General features: G+C 36.1%; 2 protein-coding genes and 1 long non-coding RNA gene across 10 annotated transcripts in view; 1 reads left to right on the forward strand and 2 right to left on the reverse strand.

Moving 5' to 3' along the window:
• The window catches only part of dennd4a (DENN/MADD domain containing 4A), a 343,904-nt gene that overhangs the window by 47,843 nt on the left and 276,786 nt on the right, over positions 1 to 19,275 (reverse strand). The gene's annotated exons all lie outside the window — the stretch shown is intronic.
• tgm2l (transglutaminase 2, like) overlaps positions 11,650 to 19,275 on the reverse strand; it is a 63,885-nt gene continuing 56,259 nt past the window's right edge. For all 6 annotated transcript variants that reach the window (XR_015514847.1, XR_015514846.1, XR_015514844.1 and 3 more), the window contains 2 exons: positions 12,283 to 12,419; positions 11,650 to 12,204 (listed from right to left, as the gene is read on the reverse strand). Coding sequence is in view for 3 of the 6 variants with exons in the window: in XM_087293072.1 (XP_087149198.1) it covers positions 12,027 to 12,204; positions 12,283 to 12,419 (315 nt within the window). In the remaining 3 variants the exon portion in view is untranslated. The remainder of the gene's footprint in view (positions 12,205 to 12,282; positions 12,420 to 19,275) is intronic.
• Positions 14,424 to 18,545, forward strand: LOC147839707 (uncharacterized). Of its 3 annotated transcripts, XR_015514890.1 has the most exons (8): positions 15,057 to 15,123; positions 15,225 to 15,298; positions 15,398 to 15,453; positions 15,854 to 15,913; positions 16,017 to 16,138; positions 16,503 to 16,617; positions 17,294 to 17,403; positions 18,305 to 18,545. It is a non-coding gene; the product is annotated as an uncharacterized LOC147839707 (long non-coding RNA). The 3 variants fall into 3 exon arrangements; XR_015514888.1 differs by lacking the exon at positions 15,225 to 15,298 and having other exon boundaries at positions 14,424 to 15,123; XR_015514889.1 differs by lacking the exon at positions 15,225 to 15,298 and having other exon boundaries at positions 16,020 to 16,138.

Consider the following 19,275-nt stretch of genomic DNA (forward strand, 5'->3'; position numbering starts at 1 on the left):
ATGTCAACTTACCCTTACCCCAACCCAACGGTCTACTGAGAATTACTGTAGTTGGCATGTACTGTAGATGCAACGTAACTTAAATTCAACAAACTGACCAGCAAAATAAAGTTTGGCCAATTTTTTACAACATTTTTCAAAAACCTTCTTTTGTGTTCAACAGAAGAAATTCAAGGGTTTGGAACCACTTGTGTGTAAGAGAACGAGTAAATGTTCATTTCTGTGTTAACTGTCCCTTAAATGCTGGCTTAACATATGTAAGATTGAATCTGAAGGGAGTCGCTCCGGCTGCCTGTGTTGAGTGTGTGTCTGTGTGTGTGTGTGTGTGTGTGTGTGTGTGAGTGTGTGTGTGTGTGTGTGTGTGTGTGTGTGCGTGCACACGTTTCCTAGAAACAAGAACAAATGCCTAAACATCCGATGTTGCTGTCTGTATCCCTCAAAGTTATTTAAATGTTTAAAAATGTAAGAATTCTTTGAAGTCTTTGGTGTGATACAACGCGTACCAGTGCGAGCCTTTGATGTACCACTTGATGCTTCTTACTTCCTTTTCGCAGCACCAGTGGCAACAAAATTACGCACAAAAATTCATATGCTTATTCAGTGATCCTACTTGTAAGAGACTGTTCTCACTCTCAGCTCACATCATTCAAAACAAAAGGGCCTCATTGTCCTCAGATAATGTCAACAGACTGGACTGTCTTAGCAACTGGCTGTTTGTATTCAATACTTTATTATTATTATTATAATTTTCCATTTTCCACATCTGCAATGCCTGTATTTTAGCATTTTTTTGCAGTTCACTTGGAAACCAACATGGAAATCATTGTTTTCTTTATTGGCATTGATTGTTTTGAAATTCACATGGCACTAACATGCATGTGTTTTTATTTCTGTAATAAATATGGCTGTCAAGCCGAGATCTTGCTGGTTTATTGTGGGTACGTTGTTTACATGAGGAAATCTGTGTTACAAGTTAAACAAAAATTCTAATAAACAAATATATTTTGAGTTTAAATAGTTTTTTTTGTCTTGCGTTTACATTAATGTTACATTTGAATAGCCAAAATGACAAGTTTCAGTCTTTTAAATGTGATTTATTGCGTTTAATTGCAAAAAAGTGTGATTAATTAGTTAATTTGTTTAATCGATAAACAGTACCGATTTAAATAGTGTAAATTCAATATTGTTGATCCTGGACCATCATAATCATTTTAAAACAGTTTATTTTTCTAAATATATTTAGAGTTTCCTTACTTGTATTACATAGGACAGTAGAGACCAGACAGGAACATTAAGAAGCTGTGAGAGTAAAAGGATCAGCAAGGCCCACGAGGTGGGATTCAAACTCAGGCCACCTTAATCAACACAGTGTTATAAGCAAGTACACTTTACCACTAGGCTATATGCAATGATATTTAATTAAAGTTTGAGTTCCCTAGTGTTTATTCATGAGTATCATAAACATTTTGATATAGTGTAAATTCACTATTGTTGATCCTGGACCATCATAAACATTTTACAGTTTTTTTTTTATTGTTTTGCCACAAATTTCAGATTCCTAATATCAATTTTCAAAACTCTAGACACAAAACTCTAAACAGTCACTACTTCTAACACAGACTCTCCAGTGCTCAAAACTCTGCATGCTGCGTTCATTTCATTAAAGAGGTCTTGCATTTGCAGGATTATTGATTCACATAATCTTTTTATCATACAAATTCAACAGGAACACAACTTTCAGTCAACAGCACACAAGAAGCACATTGTTTCAATAAACAAGCTTTAATAATCATTAAATATTGTTGTTTAAGTGAAGTTTATGTATAAACAAATTTCGAGAGGATCACGTGCTTATGATTGCTAGCAGCTGACCCGCATTATCTAATTCACTACGATCCAATCAGATGACTCCTAAACTACTATAAATACCCAGGGGTTTATTCCATTGCTATCTTCGTTTTGAAGAGGCAGCTTCACCGTAGCTAGCTCCGTTGAAGAACCTACTCTAAACCAGCATGGACAACCAAAGCAGCTACCAGCTACCAGCTACCATCTACCACCTACCAGCTACCAGCTACAATCTACCAGCTACCATCTACAAATGACCAGCTATAATCTACAAGCTACTAGCTATAATTTACAAGCTACAATCTACAGCAGCAGCAGCAACAACAACAACTACTACTATTACTACTTCAAAACAACTATTACTACTTCAACTCCAACAATTGCATCAACAACTTCAACAAAACATCAAACCTTCCACTTCAACGCATCTGCTGTGTCTTCAACCCTATTCTCCAGCAAATGACAGCCAAAACTTCAAAGCCATTGCAATGAAACTGAACCATTACCTTTTTCCTAGCGGTGCACATGCTATGCACATGAAGGGAAGCTTTGCAAAATAACTTTACCAAACATTTAGACTAAAACATTTATAAATCTTTTGAATAACAAGACTAGCATAAACAATGATTTTAACTATAGATACTTGCCTCTTGCCCGTCCACTGATCCATAACATTTAACAGCTTGTTTGCTGGAATGTTCAGCAGAGCAACAGCTCAAGTCAAACAATGGTGAACTTGATCAACAAAATGGCCGCCGGGCTTTTTCACCTTTGGCACGCTTGACAGGCTTTCCTTTAAGCCAATAGCTGTAAGGAGAAGCGTCACCATCCAATAGGCTCTCTGGAGAAGGTCCCGCCCTCCCTCTTGACTCTGTTGCAAGTCTTATGAATGAATTTGGGCCAGACACGCTTGTGAATGAAGTTAAGATACCAACAATATTATTTATGGATTAAAGTAAAGCCAATTACTAACATTCCATTCACAGTTTTACTAAGTGGTGACATCGCCCTTGAAGTCTTATAGAGTTCAGAGTTTGATGTTAGCAATTGAAAAAAAGTAAAAATAAATAAATAAATAAATAAAAAATAAAAAGTAAAAAAAAGGTATAAAATTATAAAATAATAAATTATACTTCCTGTTTGGCTGCTATGAATAGGAGGACATTTCTGACAACGGATCTTCCATAAACACTTCCAAGACCACCAGACAAACCATACCCCTTATCCTCTGCTCTCCATCCATTTGCCATTCTGAGGGGAGATGAATGCTCACCTCTACCATCCTTGCACGTAGCGACATCAAGCTATCAGACCATGCATTAATAAAAAGACCATGACATTTGGCTGCAGAACCTGACCCTCATCCAACCCATTACATTTTATATGCACTTCAAATACAATCACACTCTACATAAAGGATGCATTTCCACTCACATAGCTCACATCCTTGATGCTATATTTCTCAAATTGCTTGAATTGCGTTGTCACCCTGATACTAACTTCTGATTTCAGGTCTAACCCAAGGATCTAACCCGGGCGTTTCAGCTCTCCCTTCCTTAACCTTATTCTGCTCCAATCTACAATCTGCGACTACCGAACCTGCAACAGTGGATTCGTTAATCAAAAAGGAATCGATAATAAATTTATGATAGTACCATTCTTGCCCCACTGTTCAGCGTTCTTGTATTAGTCCCATTGACATTGCGTCTTGAGAATTCTCTAGCAAAAAACCTTGATTAATGGTCTCCGCTCCTCACAATTCTATATTCCTAGCATTAACAGCACCATTCCATCAGACGAATACTCGCTGAATTATCATGATATAGACCAAGCAATTTCGCTCATCAGTTTAGCCGGTCGCAATGCTTGGCTTGCAAAAAATTGACATTTCATCCGCCATTTAAAATCATGCCAATTCACCCAGACTTCTGGCACCTTTTGGCATTCATTGGCGCTCACAATTTTACTTTGCAGTCCGATAAACTTTCGGCTGCAAAAGTAGTCCTTAAATTTCTATATGCTTTCAGAAGCATTATGCTGGATTTTATCTAATAACTACGAAATCCCGCATATCATCCATCTCCTCGATGATTTTCTCCTCATTTCACCACCTTCTTCACCTCCAGCTAAACACCTATCGATCACCCAAAAGGTTTTCGAAAATCTAGGCATCCCCCTCGCAGAGGAGAAAACAGCCGGTCCCAGCACTTCCATAGAATTTCTGGGCATCAACTTAGATTCGAATAAATTTCAAGCATCCCTTCCCGAAGGAAAGATCGACCGTATAATCTATCTCAAATTTTCCTCGAGAAACAATCATGCACCAAACGCGAACTGCTATCTATTCTGGGGCATTTCAATTTCGTGATGCGCATAATTCCCCAAGGCCGCCCGTTTATTACTCACCTCCTTCAGCTCTCCTCCTCGGTCCCCGGTTTAGAAGATACCATATATCTTCCTAAACCCAGTCGCAATAAACTCAGCTTATGTATCTCTTCCCCATAGTCGCAGCAGCGCTTTTATGGGGAGATGAATGGTCCGCCTCTAGCATTCTCGTTCATTGCGACAACGAAGTCACCGTTTATTGCAATAATAAAGGACGCTCGCACGCACTTCCAATTATGCCCTTACTAAGACGCCTCGTTTGGACGGCAGCCAAAAAGCAATTCATTATGACTGCTAGACATGATCCAGGTTGCAAAAATCAAATTGCTGATTCTCTCTCGCTTTCTTTTCCAGAAATTTCGGCTCTTGGTTCCGGAAGCAGACCAGCATCCAACACCTGTTCCACTCTATTCACAAATGATATTGCCATAAACCACCCATTACACCGCCTCCATGAAACTTCCATATCTCCAGAGATGTATAAAGTACTAGAGACCCATACTTAAGTAAAAGTACAAGTGCTTTATCAAAAATTGACTTGAGTAGAAGTAGAAGTGCTCTTTAAGCACCATACTTAAGTGGAAGTACAAAAGTATTCAACATTTTTTGTACTTAAGTATTGCAAGTAGTTTTTTTCAAATTTTACTACTTAAGTACTGAAAGTAAAAGTACAAGTATTGTGTAATGTAGTTATTAAAGAAACAGTCAAAATACACTAATTGTTTTGTTTATTTTAAATATCTTTTTTGGGGTACTTGATTAAGCAGAACGAAAAGAAACATGGCTTATGATACTGTTTTTCTCTGTAAATAGTTTCTATGGTACAAGAGCTCACATCGTCAGGCCCTTTTACCAGAAAATGCCTTCACTGATGAGATAATTCAGCATGTTCACTCACATACATACTCTCTCTCTCTCTCTCTCTCTCTCACACACACACACACACACACACACACTGCCCTGCACACACCTAAATGTACACTCTCTCCCCACTCTCACACATTCATACAATCTCACACACACAGTTCTCTCTCTATCTCTCTCTCTCACACACATTTTTGTGAATTGTGGGGACATTTCATAGGTTGCAATTGTTTTTACACTCTCTCTTACACACACACACAGATGCACACACAGGTACAATCACACTGTTGTTTTCTCTTACTCACACATTATTCACTCTCACTCACTCACACACACACAAAGACACACTCAAACTTTGGGAGTTTTGAAGTTTGATTGGTTAATACCACAATAAACAGGAGTTCTGTCTTCTGGAAGCACTCGTGAAACTAAACTAAACAAGCAAACTAAATCCTGCTTCACTAATTCATTTGATTTTATTGTAAAAAAAAAAAACAGGAAAATGTGTATATTACTGTGTTAAATGAAAATCTGAAATATTTTATGGCTTATGGCTATGATTTAGTAATAATTGTTATTTATTTTTATCACATTTTTAATGAAATTGGTCTTACAGTTCATATTTTCTGTTGTATATTTATTAATTCTGGTACTTTTACCATAAACCAACATCTCAACCATTTGGTAGAGGCTGATATTTTAGAAATAATGTGATGTGTTGAATAAAAATGCACTGATTGTGTTAACTAGCGACATTAGGAGTTAAGAAATGAAAATCAAAAAATTTCTATTGCTTTTGTCTTGGTGTGACAGTTAAAGGGTTTTTTGTAATAAAATTTTGTCCTTTAATACAGCAGTCAGATATACGAACTGTGCCCTTAATTTGACCTGCTCAAAGAAAACACACTTTCTGGATGTATCAAACAAAACTCATGCACAGAAGACGGCACGAGCATTTACAGCTAATAAACTCATGTCAATATTATCCCGCCTGCTTATTGAGCGATGACAGGCGGGTCTTACATGGCCTTGATTGGTTATTGTCCTCAACAGAAATGGCTTTAGAAATATAAGCCCTGTTCACCCATGGCGGGAAGAATACGCGGTTATCACAGGTAATAGACACAGTGGAGAAACCTTAATTGCACATGAGGCACGCTTATGTCTGGATCCACAGCTTTAACAGCTAAAAAGAGAGGAAAAGTTACCTTACAAACTGGCCCGCGGGTCAAATGTCCAAAGTGAGAGAGCGAGAGATAGACAGAGGTGAAGTTTTACATTTCTCCCTAATAGTAAACTAGCGGCTGATATGCTGTGCCGCCTCGCCCTCGCGCCTCCGTCATTCGCCATAGTATTGCGACATCGCGCATAGGAGATAAATGACGTAATCACGTAATCACCGGTTATGACCTATTACTGAACTGATATCAATCATTTTGACACCCCTAGTAACGAGTAACGATGCAGCACATAAAAAATCTATCGGAGTAAAAGTATTAAACTCATGGAAAATATGTACTTAAGTAAAAGTGGAAGTAGGAGAAAAAAATAATACTCCAGTAAAGTACAGATACTGCCTTTTAGTACTTAAGTACAGTAGTGAAGTAGTTCTACTTCGTTACTATACATCTCTGCATATCTCTGATCCTTCACGCTGTCGCACCAAGGACCCTTGAGTCATATCTCACAGCATGGAAATCTTATAAATATTTCCACACCCTGTACCAAATACAGTTTCCAGATTTTTCATTGCTTACCATCACCTCACTTATTTCCCACCTCCATAGAGCCAAAAATATCCAGACGAGCTCCATAAAAAGCTACCTTAGTGGGGTCCAATTTTTTCATAAATTGATTTACGGGGTCACCTCAGAAGCCATTTCTAATGCTCAAACTTCCCTCCTCATTAAAGGTATCCAGAAAACAGACCCACATGCCCCACTTTTTACTGATGACGCTAACCGTCCAGTAACCCGTTTTTGGTTTAAAAACATCTGCAAGAAGTCCTTCGCCTTACGGGCGTTTCCCCCGAATTGTATTCCAGCCATTCATTTAGAAGCCGATCCCACCTCAAGACAGCCAGCTAGCCCTAACCAGCTAAATTCCAACTCCAACTAGGGGTACGAGCTCGACCCTAAGTAGACTGGAGTGCGCGCGTGTGTGTGCTTGTGTATGGGTGCGCATGGGAATGTGTGTGATTGCTCACGCAGATACAGCGTGCAGTTGCACACGTATGCATGCTTATTTGCACGTAGATATGTATATAGATGTGGGCGTACGTTTAAGTACTGTATGCATATGCACGTGCAAGCGAATGAGTATGTGAGCCCATGGGCATTACATGTTGTGCAGCTTGCATGTATGCTATTAACTTTCCTTTCAATCTGCTATGCTCCTTCCCTCACCATGCTCTGACCCGCATGTTATGCGCATACATCCGATGTATACCTGTTCCGATGTGTGCGCATGCATATGCCGAAACAGGAATAGACGCACGTGCATGCTCACGCATGCAGGTTATCCCCTCTCTCCTTTTCTTTCTTTGGCGTCGAGTTCCTCCGCCCTCTCTTTTCTTCCTTTCTCATAGGCCATCAATTCTCAGCTCTAACTCCTGCAGGAGTGACTAAAACGAGCTTCGACTCTCGCAAGAGTCCTGCTCCGGCCACCTCCTGCTGCAGTCTCCACTGCCCCCTCCCTTTCCCAGACTTCAGCAGGAGAAATGCCCACAGCAGCTCTGACCCCCGCAGGGGTCGCTCCGAGCTTCGACTCTCGCAAGAGTCAATCACCGCCCGTGCCCGGCCCTTACCATGTAATAACCATATATATTCATATATATATTTATATATATGCATATATACTCGTATATTCTCCTTTTCTTCATTCTGGCGTCGAGATTCTCCGCCTGGCAATTATCTGCCCCTTCTTTCTTCTTTCTTCCTTACAGCGTGAGTGCTTCCGCCACCTTTACCCTTCTCTGATCTTCCCCCTTATCTACTTACCCTCCTATTTCCTCAATTTCTTTTCCAGCGTTGAGTTCTCCGCTAACTGTCTTTATTTCAGCGTAGCTCTTTCGCTATGTTCTTCCTTTCGCTTAGGCCCTCAATCCTCAGCTCTAGCTCCCGCAGGAGCGACTAAAACGAGCTTCAACTCCCGCAGGAGTTCAGGCCCTGGCCACCTCCCACCCTCTCATGCAAGAGTCTCCACCGCCTAAACCTTCCCGACTCTTGCTTGAGCAATCTAACCCCAGCTCCCACCCACCACCCAGGGGTGTATATATTTGAGCCTTGACTCCCGCGGAGTCAATCCAGCCATGCCCTCACCCCGCCTAGGCTCTAGCAGTCTACTTTGCTCTGCTCCCGTAGGAGCTTCTCTTCCTAAGCTATCAACGCTATATCCAGCAGCCGGATATGGCTTTGTTACACCTGCTTTTTGGGGGGCTCTTCAATACGCGGCTGCTGTCCCGAGCTATACAAAGGCATTTTGGGGAGTTCTCGGGATCTACCTGAGCTCAAACTTCCCTCCCGCCTTGCAACGGGAGGGAGCCCTGGGCTCGAGGATCTCATGAGCTCAGGGCTCTCTCCCGGGACAGCATGCCAAACAAGCTTTATAATTAATCATCAGCTAAGTGTGAACTCTTGAAAATATATGATACAGGTTTCATTATGGTTTATACATAAGTGTTGAGGGAACAGTACAGACAGTGGATACACTGAACTAGTTCTACTCATTCCATCATAATGTATGTTTACTGTATTTTTGTTTTTCATTGCACATCCCCAAATAGAAAGCTGATATATGGCAACATATGCAAATTACAACTGTACAACAATTCCACATACTATATATGAATTGTCATAATAGTCAATAATTTGTCAAAATCAATGTTCATATACAGCCATATGGAAACATATACAAATTATAGGTATTATATATTGCAGGGGTAAAATATATAACATAATAGATCATATATTTACGTAACATGCATGTACATATTTGTAATTTTAAAAGTTGAAAAAAAATGGCAATATTTTGACATGTATAACATATTTTATATATGTAAATCTATATGAACTAATATGTTGCATGTAATTTGCATATATTTCTATATATCAGATTTCTATTTAGGGATCTGTGTTTCCATCAGTCTGGTCTTGTGGATTTGGTCACAGGTTCTCCTCTACATCACAGTGGTGTTTTCATTGCTCAAAAATCTTGGAAAGAACCTTCAGTCAATGTGTATCCAGGCCTGACAATGTTTTGCTGTGATTGGGCTTTCTTACAAATAGTACAGTAATGTAAAATATGAAAACATTGTCTGTAAAAGTGGTACATGGACCAAAGAAACCATAAATATGGAATAAGGATGAATAAAGATGAAATCTATAGATAATGTAGTCCAGTTGGGTAATCTTCTGTGGTAACTGATGTCATTTGATCTATCCTGAAACTTTCATCATCTAAACATGTAATATTGTACATCAGTTTCCACGCATCAAGAGTAATGCAACAGTTATTTCTCATTTTAAGTGCTTGTATCAGTTGATAATAACATCATGTAAAGTAAATAAATATGCATTTATTTCAAATGTAATGTTTGAGTTGCATTTTGAAATGGGATCAATTTGATGTTTAATGGTATTCTATTAAAAATGTGATCTTAATGAACAAAGTAGCTTTGACATGTGTGTGTTGTATCCAAGCATTTGAAAAAAGAGTTAAGAGTTTTGCAAAAATGTAAAATTTTAGCAACAGTTGTGAATTTTGTGTCTAGAGTTTTGAAAACTGACACCTGAGTTCTGAAAGTTGTGGCAAAAAAATTGTAAAAAACTGTAATACAGTGTAAATTCACTATATTGTTGATCCTGGACCATCATAAACATTTTAATACAGTGTAAATTCACTATTGTTGATCCTGGACCATCAATATTTTTTTTCACCTTCATTATGGAGGACAGAGATTGGACAGGAATATACGAAGAGCAGAGAAAGAGGAATAATTGTCAAGGATCTTGAGGTGGGATAAAACTGGGGTCACCCCGAGCAACTCAGTGTTATAAATCAGCACACTTTACCACATGGTTATCGGCAATGACATTTTATTACAGTTTGAGTTCACTAGTGTTAATCTTGGACCATCATCATACATTTTCTTTTAATATCTTTTAGGTTTTTCACCTGTATTATAAGGACAAGATGGGACAGGGGAGCAGAAAGAGGGGAAGGATCAGCAAGGGACTTTGAGGTGGGAATCAAACTTAGGTCACTCTAAGCAACTCAGTGTTATATGACAACGCACTCTACCACTAGGCAGCTGGCAATGATTAATTTTTTTTTTTTTTGCAGTTTGAGCTCACTAGTGTTTATCCTGGAGCATCATCATCATTTTAATACAGTGTAAATTCACTAATGCTGATCCTGGACCATCATAAACATACAATCGAGTTTTTTAATAAATATTTGCAGGGTTATTTCACCTTTATTATATAAGACAGTAGAGATAGGAGAGGAATAGGGAGCTTAGAGAGAGGAAGGATCAGCAAGGGAACTTGAGGTGGGAATTGAACTAATGCCACTCGAGCAACTCAGTGTTATAGATCAGCACACTTTACCAATAGGCTAAAAATGTTGAGTACACATGAAAATACAAAAGGGATAAGTATTATGTTTTGTTTTTTCACTCAACCTGAGGCATTCAAGTTTTGCAGAGAAAACCTTTCAGTTGGCAAAACTTAAAAAGTTTTGTTAGAGTAGTTCACCACTTGAGAAAACTAATAATCATCTGTTAACCTAACTAAATGTTTTTTGTATTGCGTACAAATAATTTAGGTCAGTGCAGCAGATGTTTTTGAAACTTGAGTAAACAAGAAATAGCGAAAGGAAATAAGGATTATGTTTTTTTTTTTGTTTTTTTGTACTGACTTAAAAATATATTTAAGAATTAATTCCTGTGAGTGATGACATCATTGTTGACATCGAAAATTGTGTAATGCATAATGCTACAACAGCCCAAAGTGTTAAATTTTTTGATTCATTTGACACAATTACACTGGACAACAACGCATTTATTTAAGTGTTTTAGTAGACTTGCTAATTCTCAATACCTATTCACAGGAGGCTTGACATAAAATAAAAATAGAATAGATAAATATACACAACATTATAATTCTTTACATTAAATTGTAAGGCAATAGCAAAGGCGGCAGTATCAAACAATCTAATAGACTATTTGTGCAAACACTGCTGTTTGTTTTTAACCACTTTTTAAGTACACTACTTAAAACTTTTAGATTACCTTTTAATTTTAGGCTAACAGGTAAATCATTCCAAAATTTGGTTGCCTTAACAGAGAAAACCGATTGATCAAAAAAGTCCATAATTTCGATTGATTGTTAATATATCAAATCAATAGGCTTCAATGTGGTTAAAGAGGCTTGTGACCATGATGTAATGCAGTAAGACAAGCATACATTGTAATAATTAGCCAAACCTAAAACCTAAATATATGCTAAAATAGTATTTATAAACAGTGATAAACAACAAGGTGAACAAATATGGCTTTCATAATTAAAAGTATGTATTTTATTTTCAAATCAAACACAACAACATTATACAGAAAGTACAAAAACAATTACTTCACAAATTTCTTAATCAGATTAACATTTTATATAATAAAAGCAAGCGTGTATTCACATAACTCTGCATTTTACAAAAATAGCTTTTGTGGTTCTTATATTCAAGGTCTGCATGAAAGAAAGCATGGTAAAATATCATAGTGACGTCATAAAGTAATTATAAAGAGAACTCCTCAGAATAAACAAACAGCCAACAAATGATGTAATAAGCAAAAGAGCTGTCATTAGGTATATCGCATTAACTACATTTACAGTGAAGTATTCTGATGTGCACTTCTCTGAACTGTGCATGCTTGTCTAAATTTCTGGGACAGCATTTACATGTCGCATTCTTGTCCGAACAATGACAGAGGCTTCTCCCTTGACATCCCTAAGTCTGTCCGAGTCAAAGTCCACGAGCAGTTTCCTCAGGCCAGCGCGGGTGGGTTTGAAGGAGAATTTAACAGTCACAGTCTGCCCAGATTCAATCTTGCCACTATAAAGACCAACATGCATACATTAACAACCATAACTTGGGTTTATAAGACAGTTAGTTTCTAATACCAGTACATACTGTGTTTTTATTTCTCTGGCCTCTGTTAGTCCTGCTCCCTCCACAGTAAACACACCCCCTTGAAGATTAATAGGTAAGGGGTTGGTGAAGGAGATGTGCGCAGTCAGTTTACGGGATACAATTGCATTGCCAATAATCTGAAAATCAGAAAAAAATATTACTTATTAGGTCACAGTGTCAAAGTCACAGTCAGCTTTATTGTCAATTCAACCACAAGAATCGAAATAACGTTACTCTCAGACCCTATAGGTGCCTAACATATAATGTTAATACAAAAAGTAGAGTCTTAAGAAAGAATTTACAATAAATACAATCATACATAAAATGTAATCTAAAAATATACATAAAATGTAGTCTAAAGAATAAAAAAGAAAGAATAAAAATTTGTAAACAATACAATACAATACAATACAATACAATACAATGACATTAAGGGCATATGGCAATGAGTGCAAACCAGTTGTGCAGATATAGAACAGTATATAGTGCAAAAAGGCTTGTAAACATGAGAATTATGATAAAGTGACAGTGTCATGATATATAGGGAGGTAGTCCAATGGTGCATAAAGTGACCAGTGCAGATGTAAGTGTGTATGTGTGTGTTTTCATATGTGTCAGAGTCCAAAGGTGCATGGGGAGGGAGAGGGGAGTGGTGGCGGAGCTGGGAGAGAGTTCAGTTTCCTGAGAGCCATATGGATGAAGCTGTCTTTCAGTCTGTTGGTCCTGCATGGCCTGGAGATTCCGCAGTGCCCACCCTGCAGCAGACTGAAGAAGCTGTGGATTGGGTGGGTGAGATCTGCTGTTATGCATGGGGCTTTTCGGTTGAGACTGAATTTGGGATGCTGAATTTAGCATGGCGTGACTTTCCGTTTTTAAGTTACAGAATCCCAAATTGTAACTGAGGAAATTTGATTGTGCTGGTCAGTTTGTAATTTGGCTAATAAATGTAAAACTTTAACAGATTTTTATTTTTGTATTTTAAAAATAAGTATTGTTTTCATATTTCTTCATCTTAACCTTTAGGAAATGTATTTCGTACATTAAAAGGGGTGATAATGATGATAATCTTTTATGCTAAACCTTCGAATTAAATAGAAAATGAGGAGAATAACTGTAAAAAGACACACTTTTTGGCTACAGGCCTGCTTTTATATTATAGGGATATTTGTTTTTCTTACTATCGAAGTCAATGGTTACAGGTTTCTTGAAAATGTCTTTTTTTGTGTTCAACAAAAAAAAAACACTTATAAAGGTTCGAAACTACTACTACTATATATATATATATATATATATATATATATATATATATATATATATATATATATATATATATATATATACACTGTAAACGATTTCTGTTGTTTTCACAGTATTATACTGCATTTCTCAACAGTTTTTTACTGTATAAGCTGTGCACAGTGTGTTACTGTATATATTGTTGTTTTCACAGTATAATAATGTATTTTCAACTTTTCTATACTGTGAACATGGTTAACAGTATGTTACTGTAGATTTTACAATGCATTTTGGGGAAAAATCAGTTACTGTGCATCTAAATACAGTACTGCAAATGACCAAGAACAACTCCACACACACTATATATTATGATTATTATGTTTACTTATTTTTAGACAAATTATTTTGTGAAGTAAATAACCTAACCAGTTTCTTCAGACTGTTCAGTGCATTAAACTGTCCCCTGGTTTTCCATTTTTGGGTGCACTGCACCTTCATTTTATAAGGTAACATGGAAATATGAAATAATATTTAATAAACATAACTTTGTGCTAAACCAAAACGTAAATTGGAACAAAAATAATTGATTCACGTAACCAAGGGCTGTTAAACACAAAATGATTTCAAAGTCAGAGTGACCAACCTGCTTTAGACGGATTCAAGAATATTGGGCACCCATATGGGCCACCGTAGAGGGCACATATCTCCGCATTTTCAAAACAACATTTTAAAATACGCACTATCTTAATAAATAAACCACAGAATTGAGTTTAAAACAACAACATTCTCGCATGAAAAACGGTTAAAACTTTATTTCATAACACATTTATTATCTAGTCATCGAAGACAGGGGCATGTCTCAATAATGTCTAGGCCGATTAAAGCATGAGGTTTGCGGGATACATGAGTGATGGAGCGCCGTCAACCCCTGGAGGTCAGAATCTCCCCTATCGGCAAAGCACACTTAAAAGTAGTCATGATATCTATAAACAAACCACAGATTTGAGTTTGGAAGAACTATATTCTCGCATGAAAACCCGTTAAAACTTCATTTCGTGACATATTAAACGCAATATTTATGATATGATCTGGCTTTTCTCATTCGCTATTATATTTGCTTGTTGGTGTGAAATGAACTCTGGGAGAAAAAAATATTAATTCTCAAAACACTTCAAGCGAACCTTATTCGTATTGTTAAAGTCAGATACATGTAATATTTTCGCTGGTAAAGTGAAAAAAACAACAACAATATTACTATTTTATCAATATCACGTTTGCACTGGTTCGGTTCAGCACTCAAACGAGACCGAATCGGATTGAACCGTTTGCTCGGGAATTATTTTATCACACGTGTTCACAAGCACATTCAGCAATATGTGTATAAATGTATGTGGCCGAGCAGTATAACGAAATAGTAATAATTTATTGTTGTGTCTTAGAATAATTTACAAAAAGGAATCGGTTTTAGGCGGATTCGACTCTTTACTGTTCTAAGGAGCCGATTCATAGAACCGAGCCGACTCGATTCGACCTTCACCAGGCAAGCAACGGCTCTTCTAATTTGAAATCCACCTGTCGCCTTTTCCTCCAGTGAATTCATCCTCGGTAAGTGTTTACAAGTCAAATTCTGTTCGTTAAAGGGTTGTTTTGTGTATATTTCCGTGTAGTGTGTGTGTAATTTAAAATAATTAACCAAGTTACTTCAGTTGTAGGTTCTTATGTCACGTTATTCGACGCCAGACCGTGTTTGTAGTGTTTGCGAGGTATTAGATAACGTTAAGTGAGTTTATCTTAAGTGAGTTTTTGACCATAGTAACGTTACCTGAAAAAAAAAAACTTTTACTTGGGGTTAACTACATTAATGAATTCTGTATTTCAGCACAACACTGAGATGAAGGCAAAGTCACCATGAAAAGTTAAACGTTTAACGTTAAGGTAAGCTCTGGTCTTCATGTGGTCATTTTGACTAAGTTATCATTATGGTTAAATTTGTAAACTGTAGGTTAACTTACTTATTCAAACTAAACTCACAATGAAACAAGTCTAAACTGTTTTATTAAATTGAGCTGATAATAAAATTCAGTTGATGTCTTTTAAGCTAACGTTAATATTAACATAATTCATATTAATTGTCTATTTCTCACTGGTTAATGAGCTTATTGTATAACGTTAGTGTGTCATTAATTGTACATTTTATTTTTGGTGTTCAGGTGTAGGGAATGATTTGTATACAAATTTATTTGAACCCCATACAGATTGGTATGGTTGTACCATAGATTTAGATTATTAAATGTTAAGTCTTATTTTACTCTTATCATATTTATCTTTTTTGCAGCTACAGCAATTGATGTTGAAAAACTGATGCTACCAATCTCTCCTCACTTGATTATTCAAGGTAATGTTGATGTCTTCCTCATTTTGATTAGATTATAAAATGTCAAGTTGTTCACAGATTTGTTGTGAGGAGTTTCATGTACAACCTCTTTTTCTTCTTCCAGTAGCAACGCAGTGGCACAGTAGGTAGTGCTGTCGCCTCACAGCAAGAAGGTTGCTGGTTCAAGCCTCGACTGGGTCAGTTGGCTGAATACAATGCCATAATGATTCTGCTTGCTCACAGGAGGTACTTGATTTAGTTTTCCTCAAGCGATACATCAGTTTTTATGAGTAATGCGTGACACTTGAATTGAAGGGACAGTTCACCTAAAAATGAAAATAATGGTTTCAAAATAGTTAAAAATAGATTTTTTTTGTTGCATTTAACACAAACTCATATATTTTTTTTAAAGAAATTTGGTTCAAATATGGATGTCAATAGTTACTGGTTTCTAACATTCTTCAAAATATCTGCTTTAGTGTTCAACAGAAATTCAAACTGGTTTAAAACACATGGAGTAATGGTGGCAGAAAAGTAAACTATCCTTTTAAATATTTTATTCTGAGACTTATTTATATGTGTCTTGTCTTTTGCCATATTGTCTTTCTAGCTCAGATTGTGATGAACCTGGAATGCGACACCAGTTACTCTTAAGTCAAGAACCAAATAAAGCACAGATGTGGAGGGATCTGCAACTAAACTAACTGGAGGAAAGGAACCTTTAGGTAAAAACACCTGCCTTATTTAGATCTGAAGTATTTTATTTGGCATAGAGTATTATTTTCTTATTCTTATTCTAATTTTATGTAATGTATATACTGAATATAAGTCATTTAAATTTCACAAATGATTGAATATAAAATATCATCTAGATGTCTTATTTTTCATTGTCTTAAACAGGGGTGCTCAACCCTGTTCCTGGAGATCGACCTTTCTGCAGAGTTTAGCTCCAACCCTGATCAAACGCAACTAAACAAACTAAATAGTATCTGAAGGAGCACTTGGTAAATAAAGACAGGTGTTCTTGATCAAGGTTGCAGGTGAGCTCTGCGGAAAGGTAAATCTCCAGGAACAGGGTTGAGCACCCCTGATCTAAATGCTCAAAAATGCTGAAATAGATTCATAAGGATTAATGCTTAAAGTAAATGTTTACTTCTCTCTGTAGACCAAACATGCTTAGTATCTCTCACATTTTAATAAATTATTCATTTTGGTTACTTTTACACACACACACACACACACACACATATATATATATATATATATATATATATATATATATATATATATGGGTAAGCAAGTATTTAATAAATAAAATTATTTAACCAAATGACTCTATTAACCTAGATGCTGGGAAAAAAACATGTAAAATAACAGATTTGTTTTTTTTTTTTTTTACAGTGTGGGTGAACATACTACCTGGATGTCCAACAAAGACTGCACAAGAGCTCATTTGATGGCACATTCTGTCCTGTCTACATCTCTGACAACCTGGAAGTGCTTCGACATCAGTGAGTAATAAATCTTCATATTATTATGCATTAAGGATTTCTGTAAGCCTATTTTTAATGTTAGTTTGTAATCAGCAGTGACTGTTTTAAAAAATGTGGTATTTAAATTATTCTTAACGTTTTACTGATGCTGTGCACAGTAACGTCATGATGATTTAATTTGAGGAAATGTCACTGGTGAGGTGTAATAATATTTATTTGTTTCACTGACATGCCATCACTGCATATTGAAATACAGTAAAACGAATTGACTGCAAAATATTATCACAAACATTTCTAGTAGTAGACTGCTTGACTACTCTTCAGTTCTCTGCTCAACTTTAACACATTTGTTCGTGTTGCTGCGCCTTTCAGCAGATTTTGCCAAAAATGAATGCTTAGTGATTACTTTGTTTTATGCGAACCAAATGTCAGTAACTCATCATTAGCATTATTTTTTTAGTTAGAAGTAGATTTTCACATGTTAAAAGCTTAAAAGTACTTAATTAACATTAGTCACGTTAAATTAGATTATTTTATGTATTTATTTATTTTTTATATGTAGCCTCTTAAGGTCAGAATTAACTGTGTTCACCCTTCTTAAATTCGTGGAAGCTCTAGGGTGGTCATGGAATCAGATATTCAAGCTATACAGAGTCAGACATTAAGTTAAGATGAGACTTTATTTTTTATATACCTGTGTGGACACTTGACTAGTGTTGACTTGACTGATCTTTTCCCCATTACTGTTAGTGTAATTGTAAATAGACAACAATCTGTATTTTGCCAACAAAAACGACAAAAAAACAGTGTTTTATTTATATAAAACAGCAGTGCGGTGTTTGGTTTCTGAATGAATGAAATCATTTGAGGCATGATTAGTTTTTACTCCAGTGATTGATTTTGCTTGTCATTTTTGTAGGATCATCAGAAGTGCTCCTGCCCTTTTTCACTGTCCCTTTTCTACAACATCATTTGGCCTTCATCATTTCGTGTCTTGTAGCAGTATTTTCACCTGTTTTTAAAATTGTAATACTTTTTGATGCATTAATTGTTGACTGGTTTTAATGATCAATTTTTCATTAGTGTTCTGTTGCTGTGTTATATTGAATAATTGCTACTGTTTCAGTATGGTTTACACAATAAACTTTTATAGTGAAGTTAAAGTTTCAGTTTCTTTATTTTTCTTGCATTTCTTGAACAGTTAAAATAACATTTGTGCAATTTTTAAACATTTTTATGCTCATTATAAAGTAGCACTATTAAATACAATAAAATAACATTTAATAACTGTAAAATACTTTACAGTAATAATGAAAGTAACGTTAAAATACCGTAGTTCTGCATGGTAAAAATGTACAGTAAAATACTGTTTTCAGTTTTGCAGTATGTGTATCACTACAGTAATTGGTGTTACAGTAAAAAAATAAAACAGTAAAATGATGTAATACATTTTACAGTAAATGTAATACTAAAGTAATTAGTATTACAGTAATGTTACTGTTTTATGAAATACAGCAGCTACTGGATAATTGTTGCCAGTAACTTACTGTTAATTTAACAGGAAATCGTTTACAGTGTATATACAGTTGAAGTCAGAATTATTAGCCCCCTTCGATTTTTCTTCTTTTTAAAATATTTTCCAAATGATGTTTAACAGAGCAAGGACATTTTCACAGTATGTCTGATAATATATTTTCTTCTCGATAAAGTCTTATTTGTTTTATTTTTGCAAGAATAAAAGCAGTCTTTAATTTTTTATGAACCATTTTAGGGACAAAATTATTAGCCCCTTTAAGCTATATTTTTTCTCTATAATCTACAGAACAAACCACTGTTATCCAATAACTTGCCTAATTCCCCTAACCTGCCTAGTTAACTTAATTATCCTAG

This window comes from Danio rerio, chromosome 18 (genome assembly GCF_052040795.2).
Source record: "Danio rerio strain M-AB ecotype USA chromosome 18, GRCz13ab, whole genome shotgun sequence".
Lineage (NCBI taxonomy): Eukaryota > Metazoa > Chordata > Actinopteri > Cypriniformes > Danionidae > Danio > Danio rerio.